The sequence below is a fragment of the Alligator sinensis genome, unplaced genomic scaffold (assembly GCF_000455745.1).
Source record: "Alligator sinensis unplaced genomic scaffold, ASM45574v1 scaffold760_1, whole genome shotgun sequence".
NCBI lineage: Eukaryota > Metazoa > Chordata > Crocodylia > Alligatoridae > Alligator > Alligator sinensis.
In genome coordinates, this window is record NW_005841989.1 from 2584756 (window position 1) to 2599974 (window position 15219).

Genomic DNA, 15219 nt, shown 5'->3' on the forward strand with positions numbered 1-15219 from the left:
AAGTTACAAACTAGTGTTACACAATGGCAAAAAAAAAAAAAAAAAAGATGTTGGCACACGGTATGCTATTTCTCATTATATTATACTGTTACGCTACTGGAAAGAGGTCCAGGATTCCAATGCACTGATGCCACCTAGTGGAAATCTTTGCACCTCATCATCATCATCAGGGATCTAGGTTTTCAGTTCACTGTGGCAAAACATGGATTTTCCCTTTTAAAGGAGAAAAACGTGGGAAACCACAGGTTTCTCCTTGCAGGCCTTGGGGCTGGGAGGAGTGGCGGGGGGGAGGGTAATCGAAGGCAGGGAGCACCACATGCATTTGCACACCCTCACACATACACAACCAGCAAACAGCCATGCAGGGTGGTGGGAGCAGCCCCAGCAGCTGGATACAGGTAAGTCTATGGGGGTTAGAGAGCCAGGGCTTGGGGACCATCCAGGGGATTGCATGTGTGTGCACATGTGTGTCCACATGTGGAAGGGGTGCATGGGGCGGATGCTTGCTGGTGCTGGGGGAAGGTGTCTGGGCACTGGGGCTGCAGCAGCGCAGGGGGGGTCTGAGGCAGCGCTCAGCGCTGCTGGCGAACCCAGCTCTGCTCTGCTGCCAGCAGAGCCCACTTAGAGACACCTGCCCCTCCAGTGTAGCAAGGCCCAGGCCAGAGCAGGTTGGGAGTGAAGGGCACCAGTAGGGCTGGGGGTGGGGGGCTGCGGATCAGGAGTGAGGGGCACTGGCATGCGCAGGGCACTGGCATATCAGAGCTGCTCAATGCCACAAAGCACCAAGGGGGACAGCCACAGCTGGACCCATGTCCTGGTGAGTGAAGGGGTAGCGGGAGATCTGATTTTCCATGATAAAAAAAACCAAAATCAAACGCCAAAATATATAGGTATTTAGAATTTATTTTTATTATAATAATTGAGGCACTGGTAGGCTTCCAAATTGCTTTAAAATTGTAAATATATCAATGAAACATTATATACAGGTAACAGTTGACCATGTAGTGATATTTCATTTTAGTCATGGAAAAACATGGATTTGAGGTTTTCTTAAATCAGAGAATTTTGCATTATATTTTTAATCAGAAAATTTGCAATTTTTAAACAGAGAAAACCAGGATCCCCAAACCAGTCACTGAACCAGTACAGCTTATGGAGGCAGTTGGGTCTAGGGATGTTGTTGTCATGGGGGACCTAACTACCCAGATATCTGCTGGGAGGAGCAGTCAGTCAGGTCTGACCGTTCGCGTAGGTTCCTAGCTGAAATACAAGACCTTCACCTTATCCAGGAGGTGCACAGCCCCACTAGGGGAGATGCCTTGCTGGACCTGGTCTTGGCCACTGGGGATGACCTGGTGAGGGGACTGCAGGTCCTTGATCACCTGGGTGACAGTGATCATCGCCTGCTGGAATTCACCATCCAGCGCAGGGTGTTGAAGGCTTATACCAAGACTAAAGCCCTTGACTTCAGAAGGGCCAACTTCAACGAATTTAGGAGATTAGTGGGGAAGGCACTGAGGGCCCAAAAGGTAGAGGAGATGGGAATCCATGAAGGATGGTCATACCTTAAGGGGACGATCCTCCAGGCTCAGAGTGTGACAATCCCTGAGAGAAAGAAGGGGGGGTAAGAGTGCTCTGAAACCCCCATGGCTCAGCAAAGGCATTTGAGAATGCCTGAGGGCCAAAAGGGAGGCATACACCCGGTGGAAGAGAGGGGCTATCACCAAGGAGGAATACTCCTCCTTGGCCTGTGAGTGGAGAATGACCATTAGGAAGGCCAAGGCAGGGGTGGAGCTCAGGCTAGCAACCAGGATTAAAGACAACAAAAAGTCCTTCTTCAAATACATTGGGAGTAAGAAGTGGGCACTAGGTAATGTAGGGCCCCTGTTAGACCCAAATGGTAATCTTGTGGCTATGCCAGACGAGAAAGCCGAAATCTTTAACAAGTTCTTTGCCTCTGTTTTCTGGGACAGGGAACAGGACAGCTCTCCCACCACAGGTAGGGGCAATCTTGAGGATAGCACTGCCAGGCCTCGGGTCTGCGGAGAAGTAGTTAGGGATCTTCTGGAAGGGCTGGATGTTTTCAAATCTGCGGGCCCTTCATCCACGGGTGTTGAGGGAGCTGGCGGGGGTCATTGCTGTGCCCCTGGCCCGGCTGTACGAGCGATCATGGTCCACGGGCCAGATGCCAGGAGATTGGAAACTAGCTAATGTGGTCCCCACCTATAAGAAAGGGAGGAAGGAGGACCCAGGAAACTATATTCCCATAAGCCTCACATTGGTCTTGGGGAAAATCCTCAAAAAAATCATTAAGGAGCACATCTGTGAGGGGCCAGCAGGGGAGATCATGCCCAGGGGAGATCAACATGGGTTCATCAAAGGCAGGTCCTGCCAGACCAACCTGATGGCCTTTTATGACCAGGTAACTAAATCCCTGGATGATGGCGTCGCCGTGGACGTAGTCTTTCTGGACTTTAAGAAGGCCTTTGACACTGTCTCTCACCCCATTCTCATTAATAAACTGAGCAACTGTGGCACTGATGCCTACACATTTGGATGGGTCAAAAATTGGCTGATGGGGCGCACCCAGAGAGTGGTGGTGGACGGGTCATACTTGACCTGGCACGATGTGAACAGTGGGGTCCCCCAGGGCTCGGTCCTGGGGCCTACATTGTTCAACATCTTCATTAGCAACTTGGACGAGGGGGTGGAAAACACGTTGTCCAAATTTGCCGACGACACCAAGATGTGGGGTGAGGTAGGCACGCTCGAAGGGAGAGAGAGGCTGCAATTAGACTTAGACAGACTACAGAAGTGGGCGGATGGTAATAGGATGGGGTTCAATGTAGATAAATGCAGGGTGCTGCACCTGGGAAGAAGCATACGTACAAGCTGGGGAGTTGCCCCCTTGTGAGCACAGAGGCGGAAAGGGATCTTGGAGTCATTATTGACTCCAAGATGAACATGAGCCGCTAATGCCAGACCGCGGCCAGCAAACCCAACCACACCTTGTCGGGCATCCAAAGGTGCATCTCAAGCTGGTCCAGAGAGGTGACACTCCCCCTCTACGCGACATTGGTCCGGTGTCAACTGGAGTACTGTGTCCAATTCTGGGCACCGCACTTTAAGAAGGATGTGGCCTGCCTTGAGAGGGTTCAGAGGAGGGCCACCCACTTGGCTGGAGGGCAAAAGGGCAGGCCCTATTAGGAGAGGCTGGGGGGCCTGAACCTGTTCAGCCTCAGCAAGCAGAGGCTGAAGGGGGTTTTGCTGGCTGCCTACAAACTCGTTAGGGGAGATCAGCAGCAAATAGGAAGAGACCTATTCTTCCCCGCAGCACAATGGCCAGAAGCTGCTAGAGAACAGGTTCAGGTTAGAGATTACGAGGCACTATTTCACTGTCAGGGTAGCTAGGATCTGGAACCAACTTCCTAGGGAAGTGGTCCTCGCTCCTACCTTGGGTAAATTCAAAAAGAGGTTGGATGAACACCTGTCTGGGGTCATGTGATCCCAGCGTGTGCTCCAACCAGTGGCGGGGAGTTAAACTAGATGATCTGTTCAGGTCCCTTCTGACCCCTAACTACTATGAAACTATGAAACCAGACCATGCAGCAAAAACAACAAACAATACTAAGTTGTAAAGCTGGAATTGATTTGAACTGCTCAGCAGTAATGGTGCAAAGAATCTGAAGTGAGTGGCAGTCTTCAAAGGGAGATGTTGTGTGTCCTTAATGGACTCACTATGATGCAACAAAGGTAAAAGGCTTCTTGGAGTCGCGTGCTGTATAGTTAAGGTGACCATAATTATTTGAGTGAAATCCAAGACAGGGGTAGGTGGGGCATCAAGGATCAGGGCCACCAGTACAGTGCATTCTCTACTTCCTCCCCACCCCCAACCCTGTGGCTTTAAAGAGCGGGGCTGGGCAGGAAAGACACCCCCCTGCCCTCCCTCGTCTCCACATCTCCCAGGAGCAGGGCCAGACAGGACACACACACACAAATAGCTCCCAACCCCTGCAGCTCCCAGGAGTGGGCTGGGCCAGGCCAGACCACCACCCTGTGTCGTCCCCCACCTTTGACTCTAGTACATAAGCGACTCCACTTGCAGTGGAGTCCAGACCACGGAGCAGCCCACTGGATGGAAACCCTGGAGAAAATTGAACCCTGGGAACCCTGGCCCAAACCCATCCACATGTGCCCCACTCCTCATTCAGGACTCAGGCACATGCTGGCAGATTCCCACCAATCAGGGACTTTCACTTCAATTTTCTCCAATGGCAGGGATGCTGAGACAGCCTCCAACATTTGGGACTGTCCCAGGCAATGCAGGACACATGGTCACCCTATGCATAGTGCAAGTTTCCCACAGTTCATAGCGGTCCAGTTTGGGGATTATCAGCCATTTCACCTACTCTGCATATGGAAAGGGGAGGGTGGGGAGGAAAGGGAATGGAAATTTATACCAGGTGTGAAGTGGGGGGGGCAGTCCGTACAGCAACAGAGGGTGCAAAAGGAAGCAGAACAAAATACAAAACCTCAAGTAGAAGCTGCTTAACCTTGGAGTAAAGAACAGGATAGTCTTTGAGTCTTAATTCTGTAAGTAATGTTGTCGTAGCAGGGAATACCCCAATGAGCAGTACCAAGGAGGGCAAGACCCCAAGAGGCACCCCCACTGGATCCCAGAGGCAGGGTGCAGATGCCATTAAACTCCCTGGGACCTAGGTTGATGGCAAAGCAGACAAGAGAACTCTGGGCACTACGTCTGTCCTACTTTGCCAGCTCGTGCCGTGTGCAGACTGGCTAGTGCGCTGGGGCAGACATCACAAGAACACGCCCCATGGTAGCAGATGGGAGAGAGAGACCAGGACCATGGCTGGAGGAGCATGAAACCCAGCTGCAGGACACACGGGCAAGGGCTAAGCGAGCAGAGTCAGAGTCTACTTGCTAGACGAGCGGCTCAGAGAAGCCGCTAGCCCTAGGGACACAAGCCCCAAGAAGAGGAGGGAGCAATGCGACAGGAGAAGTCCTGGAGTGACACCGCCTTCCTCAGTGGGACAGCGGGAGTTGCTACCATGAGTTTGTTCCAAGAGGGGATCCAGGGTCCCATTACTGTTTTGAGTTAGGCAGTTTTTGATATTTAAAGTTAAAGGTACCCCAGGTTGGCCCCACCGGTTGTGGGTACTGAAGCTCAATGAACTGTGTTGAGGGGCTGAATCATTAAGCCCAGACTAGTCATTCAATGGAGGGCTGAGAAAAAAAAGAAAAAGGAAGCAACTTACTGGCTGGCCTAGAGGCCAGCAATAGGACCTGGCATTTCTAAGCTGTGCCAAGGGGGAAGGACCCCTGGCACCCTGTGCTGAGTTTAGGCCTGGACAGCCCAGTCAGTGGGCCTCATAAGTCTCTTGTCTGTCCAGTCTGTCACAGACCCAGATGAAACCAGGGTGGTGACTCAAGATAAAGTTAGGAGAGATGCTCTTACTAATTGAGAACACTAGTCGTAAATGAGCATGGCTGATTTAGTGGACTGTGGGCTGAATCATCCTTTCACCAGATAACCAGCAGCCTGACTATACTATAAAATCTGCTTGATGTATGGACAGGGTGTAAGGGGAGGAGGAGCCCCAAGGAGCAGCATCAAGATACTCATGATGAGAGTGAACATAAACAACCACGGATCCTCCCTTTCTATTAAAAAATATCAGGATGTGGCAGGTGAGTTGGAGGATGCGCCCGCAAGTAAGAGTGTACAAAAGCCAAGCTGTCTGGCCCTAAAAATTGTCATTCAACCAATGAGTGTGCTCGGTCCTCATGGCAGAACCGAGTTAGGCACAGCTGTCTACAAATGTCTAGATGTTACACTGAAGAAAACATTAACAACCATCAAAAATGGTTAGATTAGATCAATCATTACCTGATTGCACTAGTATCAATTCCTCCAATTGCCCCCTTATCCCTACAGTAAATACTGTGCCTCACCCCTTAGGGGAGAGAGAGGCTGAGTCAGAATGAATAGAGAATTATATTAAGTTTTCTACAAAATGAGAACCCTGTAATTGACCAAAGACAGTCAAAATGTTATAATCAGACTTCACCATTTTGTTTAAACTTTTAATATATTATGCACATGCATTCACACACACTACTGAGTATATGAAATATTAATAGGTTAGTGCATTATATTAAAACTATACACTATAACTGAATATGTATATTTAGGGTAAAAGGAAAGCCAAAAGTATTAACACTATAGAAACACCACATTTCAATGTTCTCCCCCATCAAAAGTTAATAAAAATGTTTCGTGGGAATGTGACTATGGCAAATCAATACTTTTTCCTATGGAAAACTGTTTTGCTGAAACTTTTTCAATCAGTTTTACTGATCACACGCTGTTACATTCAAAAGTGAATCATATATTGTTTGTGGGCAGTTCACTATGCAAAAATGTGAGAGATCATGAGGGAACAATCCACAACGTAGACAAAGCCTGGGCATCTGTCTGCACAAGACTGTCAAGGTTAGTGGCAAATGCATTCCCACTATTGGCATGTTAGCAGCCTACCCCACAAGAAAAAACTGGCTGACAAAATTATGATAACTCTGAGTGAGAGAAGGCTGTTATAGGTCTCTGCAAAGGTCATTTCCTACTACTTAACTCAAGAAGAGGTTCTCAAGTTTGTGTACAAATGAAAAAAGCCAAAGAGAAGGGAGTAAGAGGTAAGTACACTTTCCTTTGCTTAGTCCACCTCTCTCTCACCACGCCTCTTCTCCAGGTTTGTTGCTGTCCATAGAGTTATGGTAAGAATTAGATTTTGGCTAAACCATCAATACAAAGTGTAGTTTTAGTACCATCAGCATTAATTTCTAGTCTTCATGCAGTTGATCTCAAAGTGGTCTCCAGAGGGGTCAAGAATCCTTATTCTCATTTCACAGATAGGAAAATGAATGCACACAAGCAGTAGAGTAACTTGCTCAAGGTCACCAATGAGCTAGTGGAAGAGTGACAGGTAGAACCCAGGTTTCCTACCTTGCAGTCCTCTAGGCTGACTATGGCAAAGCATTGCACCCTAGATCTCAAGTTAGTAGGTGAGAGGAGAATAATGCAATATATTAGTGTCTACATGTAACAGATCATACACAAATGCCTTTCCATTTACACGCCCTCCCACACACACTAAAAAGCAGTGGTAGTACTCTTCATCCACAGATCTCAGAGCTTTTGAGAAAGGGGCAAACATCATTGGGTGCATACAGAAGTTCAGGCAGCCTGTGAGAGAGGCACTCTAACTCAGAGAGCTACAGAACCCAACAGGCGTTCGTATGGGGGGGGCCTCAGAGCCTGCTCACATTGGCCCAAGCCAGCAAGTGAGGGTGCTCTAGGACAGTGTTTCCCAACTTTTTTCATCCCATGGCACACTGGGAGGAGGGGGGGGGGGCTGAGCAGACATGGAGTGGGATAATGGCAGCAGCACAGGCTGAAGCCACACACCCCAAGATTCCATGGCACACCTGGTAATGTCTGACAGCACACTAGTGTGCCACAGCACACCAATTGGGAAATGCTGCTCTAGGAGCCTCCTAGGAGGTTGCTGGACAGAAAGGCCTTTGGCACAGCACATACCAAGATCCTCTGCACACAATTTTACTGCATGTTGGAGGGGCAAAGGACCTCTATATCCACTTACCACTCAGCTGTGGAGGTGGGTACAGGTGGTAGGTGCTGTAGATGTCATTGGACATCTGGAGCTGTAACTTGGTATGATTCTTCAGCAGATCAGAGATGTTCTCCTCCTGGAAGGGAGTCTTTTCCAGGATCACTACAGCATCCTTTACATCTCCAGAAGTACCATTCACCTAGAAGAGGAGGCAAAAGTCAGCAGAAGCACTAATCCTGGTCTAGTAGGTCACCAAGATATCTCCGCTATCACTTTGGTAATCCAAAGCTTCTCTTCAACAGGATGGGGCAATCACATGCCAACGGCTAGTAGCACACTTGCTGCTGCCCATTTTACTCTGATACACTCTGCAGTACCAAGTCCAGATGGAGCAGGTGATAAGGTGAGAGATGGAGGCACAAAATGACACACAACTCCTCTCCTACTGGAGTACTCTGCTGAGCAGGCACCTCTCAAAATCCTTGTTTGCCCTGAGCCACTGAGGGAATACAGATGTCTAAGTTCATCCTATCAAGGGAATATGGGTAAGGACAGGAAGGAAGATCTGTCATAGTTAACCAGAAGAGGGCACAGGACTCAGGAGTTCTCTCAACCTGTTAACATTTCCTGACAGGGCTGTGACACCAGCTGATGATGGATTCCTACCAACTCACCAGTGAGTCCTCCCCAGATGCACAGGAGTTGGAATCAGGTCTCGGAATTCCTCTGGAGTGAACAGCCAAGCCAACAGGGTGGAAGGTCTTGGGTTGGAATTTGTTTTGCATTATCTGTTGATCTATTAACAAAGTCAACCTCCAGGAAGAAAGCAAGTTTAACCTTGCCCACTGCCTGGAGATTCTGTAGAAGACTATTACTGATTTTGTATACCCACAATTGCAAACATAAGTTCCCCAAGTGCACAAGATTCAGGCCTTTGCCACCACCTAACCAGTGAGTGGCATAACATGCAACATTCAGATCCAGACTTAGTTTATTTTTTATTCGAGGCATGGAGATATGAGGGGTTCAGTCCTGACTCTTGCTAATGGCACACAGATACATCAGTCCAGATCATATCAGCACCAATAAAAGGAAAATTGACATTAACAGCAATCAGCTTCTTTGGCTGATAACATCACCGATAAATGCCGCATGCATGCATGCAGCCGCAGCATACATGTAGCTAGCCCAGGAGCTTGGAAAGCAGCACCTGGCAGGGAAGTCGGGGAGGGGAGGGGAGGATGGGGGGCAGAACAAGGCCCCTGTGGTAAGGGAAGGAGTGGGGCTGGGGCAGGTGCTGCCCAGCCGGGGCAGGGCACAGGACAGAGCTGTGAGTGGTTCATCCGGGAGGCGTGGGGGGGAGGGAGGGGCAGCTCCCGCTGCTGCCCGCACCCATGGGGGAGGCATGGGGAGCGTGTGCTCTCCAAAATTTGTGCACAGGGTAAGAGCGGGCTGCCTGCTGGGGGCTCGGGACCAGGAGCTGCGCTGGCCTCTTCCCCCTCCACCACAAAGGGGGCACAGCCCCCCCCCACCTCCGCCAGGAAGAGCCTAGTGCCGCCCCCGATCCCAGACTGCCCTGTGAGGATCAGGGGGCACATGCCCCTCCCATGCCTCCCGAGGGTGCATGCAGCAGCGGAAATAGCTCCCCCCACGCCACCCCCCCGCATGAGCAGCTTGCAGCTCCGCCCTATGCCCCGCCCAGTCCCGGCTGGGCAGCACCTGCTCCTGCCCCAGCCTCACTCCCTCCCTCACAGTAGGGGCCTCGATCTGTACCCCCCCACAACCCTTTCCTCCCCCTCCCCCCACAACAGACTGACAAGCTGGTCATTGCTCTCCAAGCTGCTGGGCTGCATATTGGCAATTGGATCGGCATCAGCTGATATGGCTCATTATTAATCGGGAGTTGTTATCATCCCCAAAAAAATCTTTATCAGTGCACCCCTAGTTCTTGCCACACTCCTGTTTGTCCAGTAGCTGAATATGGTCCTAATTCTTTATCTTTGCTGCAAGAAATGGCAAAGATTTACATAGGGATTCAAACTCAGAGGCTTTAATGAGAGCTAATATAATTTACTGTCACTTATGTCAGGGGAGCAGAAAACCTGGGTGCAGCAAAAGAAACTAAACTGAAGGTACAAGCAGCCCTTCATCCCTCAACCCTGCTGCTAGCATGACTTGCAGCTTCTCAATCCTCACTGTGCAAATGAAACCTTTGCACACTCATTTGGAAGTGTGTAACCTGATCGTGGCCTAGACACATCTCCTGTAAAAAAAAGTATTCGTATACAATTAACACGCTGTTTTGAAATTATGGAGACATTTTGTGATTTTCTGACATTTCATCCTGTGCTTCAATTTTCTCAGAGATGAAGTTATTGGAAACAATAGGGAATAATAAAATTGTATGCCAAGCCCAACCTCATATACCATGCTGTGAGCTACAGCGAGACCTTTTCTGACTGCTATATGGCTGTAAAAGTTGAATTAAAAGAGTACTTACAAATTTCCCATTTTATGGCCCCTGAGTGACAAGTTCATCCATCTTATTTACAGCATCTGAGTTAACTTCTAGTTTACAATTCAATTTCTCTTTAAACATTAAACATGAAAAAACGATCTCAGGCCCAAGAGCAATAGATATGCTAATGAAAAAAAAAATCTAAAAAGCTCAGGAGGGGTTTCCAACACTTTGTTATCAAGACCAATTGCAACCCGTACCAATATTGTGCGGTGAAGCAAGGAAATAAACTGGATTTGGACAGTACCATACTTAAAAGCTATTATGCCCGTTTAACATGGTTAAACTTATCTTTTAAAAAGAGATTGTATTAATGGAAACATATTTTAATAGGGCGAGTGAAAAGCGGTTATTTTTAAAAAGAACATTCACTGCCTTTCTTCCAGTTGGTTTAAGGCTTGTCACTGGACCAAAGTAGGGACTATCCAAGGCATTTAAAGCTTTGGAGTCGCATCTTCAAGATTCTTCAATGGAGCCTGAGGAACATATTACTAGCCGGATGCTACTCTCCAAGCTGAGGAACTGTCTTCCTGTCAGTGTCAGCACATCTGAGCTACCAATATCACATAATTTGCTCATAAATAGGTCTTCGCAGAACGGAGCTGCAAAGGTTTGGGGCTTTTCAACAGTATGTTACAGGTCTGCATCCAAGGCAGGCTGGGGGGAGGGTGGGGAAGCAGTCTAATTTCTCCCCCATGAAAGCCAGCACAGCTAGCAGCCTTATCAGAGCTTTAAGTCTGAGAGGAGACAAAAATCCCATTTTATATCCAGGGGAGGGTCCCTATATTCAGGGATCAGGTAACAGCATATGTTGAACCAAATACTTTTCATTCCATACATGTTGTACGTAGGGGTGCACCGATATAGTTTTTTTTTGGCTCATGCCAACGGCCAGTTATTAACCAGCCATAACAGCCAATACCAATCCGATTGCCAATACACAGCCCAGAAGCTTGGAGAGTAGCGTCCGGCTAGTAAGTCGTGGGGGGGGCAGCAGATCGAGGCCCCCATGGTGAGGGAGGGAATGGGGCAGGGGCTCCCTGGCCAGGGCAGGACATGAGACGAAGTCGCAGGCAGCTCATCTGGAGGATGCAGGGGCGGGTGGGGGTAGCTCCCAACAGTGCCTGCACACCTGGGGGAGGCATGGGGGGCATATGGCCCCCTGGATTTGTGTATGGGGTGAGGGCATGCTGCCTGTTGTGGGCTCAGGACCAGGGGCGGCACTGGGAGGGGCAGGCTACAACAAATTTGGGGGAGGCTGTAGGCCCACCCCATAGCCCCAAGCTCAGCTCTGGCTCAGCCCAACCATTGGGAAGAGGCTGGCACAGCACCTGGCCCGCAGTAGGTAGCATGCCCTTGCCCCATGAACAAATCCAGGGGGCACATGCCCCCCCTACCTCCCTTGGGGGTGTGCGCATGGCAGGCAACCAACCCTCCCAAAGAGCTGCCTGCAGTTCCGTTCTGCACCCCGACTCCTTCCCCAGGCGGGCGGCGCCTGCCCCGCCCCCAGCCCCACTCACGGTGAGGGCCTCGATCTGCCCCTACCACAGACTTTTCAGCCAGACACTGTTCTCCAAGCTGCCAGGCTGCACTCCTGCCCATGTGCATGCTGCAGCTGTGTACATGCACACAGCATTTCTCAGTGACATTTATCGGCTACATCAGCCAAAAAAAGCTGATTGCCAATAATGTTAATTTTCCTTTTAATGGTGCTGAATCAATATTGACTGACACCTCTAGTTGTGTGGGTAAACTTCCCAGCTGCATTATGCAGCATCTTGTAATAGTACTGAACTTCTAGAAATGGAGAGTCCTAGGGAACTAACCAAGGTACCCCTAAGCCATAGTGAATTTCTACTGACAAAAGCAGGCCAGCAATATTATGCATTTTAGCACAGGGGACACAGGCAGGCTCAGACGCTGATGCACTGCAATCCTGTAGGTTTCTGAGGGGGAAAGCAATGCAGGGAAGTGAAAAATGCTGTTCTGAGTGAGGCTGAGCAACCTCTGTGCCCACTACTAGTTGGACGGATCATAACTGTTAGCAGGAAATACAGTCACCAAGCAAACAATCCTAGTAGCTGAAGAAAATCCACCTGACTTGCAGGTCCATTTTATACACCCCAGGGAATTATGCGCAGAAAAATTTAAAATTACACAAAATTACTTTTTTTATTTTTTGATTTCATTTTTACAAATTAAATATAATAGTATGTGAAACTTCTTTAGAAATACATGAAGGTACTTTGTAGGGGTGTGTGTGTGCGTGGTGGAATTTGTGAGGAGGCCATGTAGGGGGGTGTAGGGTTTGTGGACAAGAGGGGACTTTGTGATGAGGGTGTGGCTATGGGAGTGTGTGGGGTTTGGGGTGGGGTGTATTGGGGGTGGTTATGGGTGTGTGTGTGGCCCTCCCCCATTGATGCACAGCCCCTGTCACTGGCAGCTCAGCAGCAGCAGATGACAGGCCCTTACGGTGCTCATGACCACAAAATGCAGAGCCCCCAGCGGCTTGCAGCTCTGGCTGGGTCCCAGGGGCTACACATGGCAGCACGCAGCAGACCGAATCCAGCCTACTGACACACATTTGGACCAGACTGGGCTGGCTCCATCAGCACATGGGGCTTGCAGTACTGCAGGCAGGAGTCATGTGCCACTGGGCCAGGCAGGCTCCATGCTGCCACATGGGGATTCCAGCACTCCAGCGGGAAGCCACATGTTGAGGCATGGAGCTGGATGCATCAAGCCAGGCCGGTTCCATGCCTCCCCATGTAGCTTTCTGCTGGAGTGCTGGAAACCACACGTAGAGGCAAGAAGCTGGCCAGCCCAACCCAGTGGCACACAGCCCACACCCACACACAAAGCCTATGCCCAGCTCCCCCTCCTGCAGGTAGGAGCTCCCCTTCCCCACTTACAAGCTGTCCAGTTGCGCGCCATCACATTCAGTGCCTCCACATGGGGCTCCCAGCTCGGAGTCCTGCACCGGGGTTAAATTATGCAAAACTATGCAATTATGCATGGGCGTGCCTTTTATGTGCAAACTTGCATAGGCACATAATTGCATAATTCCCCAGGGTGCAATTTTAATAGGTCTCCAGCAAGTTTTCATAACCATAACCATAGGGAATCCACTGGCATCTTGTAGTACCTGCCACTACCAGGATTATTTTCCCTTTTTTGTAACAGTTTAAAGTTTAAATTACTTGAATAACCTTAAGTCCTGTTTTCACATATGACTGATTTAAATAAAAAATCTGATTTATTTTTTTTAATCGTTGATTTTTATCCTCCCTGATCAAGTTCACAGCAATGGGAATGGGAGTGCTAAGTGGCAGAAGTAGTATCTTTAGCACCAACATGACACTCAGCAAGTATGCAACAGGAGTTTCACATACATGAAGCGAAGAAAAGCAGTGGGTTTAGCCAAAGTAATTCAAGGGTGTAACAAGAAACATCAAGCATTAATTTATCCCAACGCTGCTGTTGGTATCGTTCAGCTTCAGTGGAGACTGCACCCAATCACACCAATGGTGAAAATTATATTCAAGTGAGTGACACTGGGTTTGTAAAACTAAAGCCCAAATCTAACCTCTCTAGTTGTAATGCCATCCATAGAGGATAACGGATATACTAGCTGCTTTAGAGATGTTAGTGAATACACTTAACACATCAGTGGTAGTCAGCCTGAAGCCTAATTCACCTTCCTTCTTACTTCCACCCAATTTGACTAGGGAAGACAGTAGGCTTATGATTATGTCTGCATGATGCCAAGAGAATTTGAGGAAGAGCTGATGATGGCTTAAACAGTTATATCCCAGGGCAGGGAATCAGGACTCATGGGTTCCATTCCAGCTCTGCTGTTACTTTGCAGGTGACCATGAGGAAGCCACTCTCTTTCACTGTGCTACAGGTTTCATCTGCAGAATAAGTATATTTACCTCACAGATGTTTTCAGGGTCCATTATACCAGTGGTTCTCAACCTTTTTATACTCAAGGCACCCCTTGGAAAATGCCAGCTCTTACATTTTCACTCAGTTTCTGACTACAGAAAAATAGAGCAATTCTTCTATTGCAAAGACCTCAGGAAGACCACAACAGGACAGAGTATTTTTAGCGCTATGGATTCCTACTTGAAATCTTTGAACTTAGCATGTGAATCATGCTTGCACACCTGATACTGCTAAAGCTGGACAGCATCCCAGTATTCCTGAAAGGTTGCAAAGGCACCCTGCTTGATAACTGCTGCATTACACTCAAGGATCACAAAGTGCTTTATGAGGGTAACGGCTATGTATTAGTATCATTGTTATTCATGCTAAAGCAAACAGACCCCAAGAGAACACTAGCAACTCTCTCACATAGTTACCAAGACTGCTGGGACCAAAATAATTTCAATTTCCTCTTTTGCTCCAAGCCAGTCTCTGGGGAAACAAATTCCTTCACAAGCCCAATGCAGCCAGCCCAGAGATAAATAAATATTTATGAGAAGACCAGGTTTCTGTGTCTTTCAAATAAAGGGCTGCCCACAACATGACGTAGTCATGCCGTTTTGGGCTCTCCTCAGACTTTGGAGGCATCTTGGAAACCATGCTAACCACCTTGCTCATTGAACTGCAGAACCAGAGAGGCCAGAGGCACTTTCCTTATGTGGTTTTGAGCCCAAACCACCTGTTTTCGTTTTCAAATGAGCTATTTGCTCTGGGCTTCTTCCGTTCCAGGGCTTTATTAGATGAGACAGAAGGATTTGATTTACTTGGATAACTTTAATATGAAAATCAGATTTAGTTCTGCTCACGGAAAGATGAGCGTAAGAAGAGCGCTGTTTCAGCACATCACTGGAGGGAGGGCTGGGAAGATGCTAACAAACCCGCTGACAGCGCAGGTATCCGCCAGGGCAAATGGAGGAACGGTCTCCAGCTTCACAGCACAAAGAAGGAAAGACCAGGCTGCCCGTCCAGCCAGGGCATGAGGGCAAGATTGCGCCGTGCAGCTCGTGGCTTGAGTCTGCAACCGAACAGTGCAGGCCATGAGCCCCCCCCCCCCCCGCCTCT

The 15219-nt window shown here is 48.8% G+C and overlaps 1 protein-coding gene across 2 annotated transcripts in view; it reads right to left on the minus strand.

Annotated features, from left to right (window-relative positions):
- DCPS (decapping enzyme, scavenger) overlaps positions 1-15219 on the minus strand; it is a 73985-nt gene that overhangs the window by 58348 nt on the left and 418 nt on the right. The window contains exons 2-3 of one of the 2 annotated variants that reach the window (XM_025201272.1): positions 12931-12949; positions 7683-7851 (exon numbers count right to left, since the gene is read on the minus strand). In XM_025201272.1, the coding sequence (XP_025057057.1) occupies positions 7683-7851; positions 12931-12949 (188 nt within the window). Of the gene's footprint in view, positions 1-7682; positions 7852-8326; positions 8818-12930; positions 12950-15219 lie in introns of those variants that run through there. The other variant, XM_025201271.1, reaches the window with a different exon arrangement.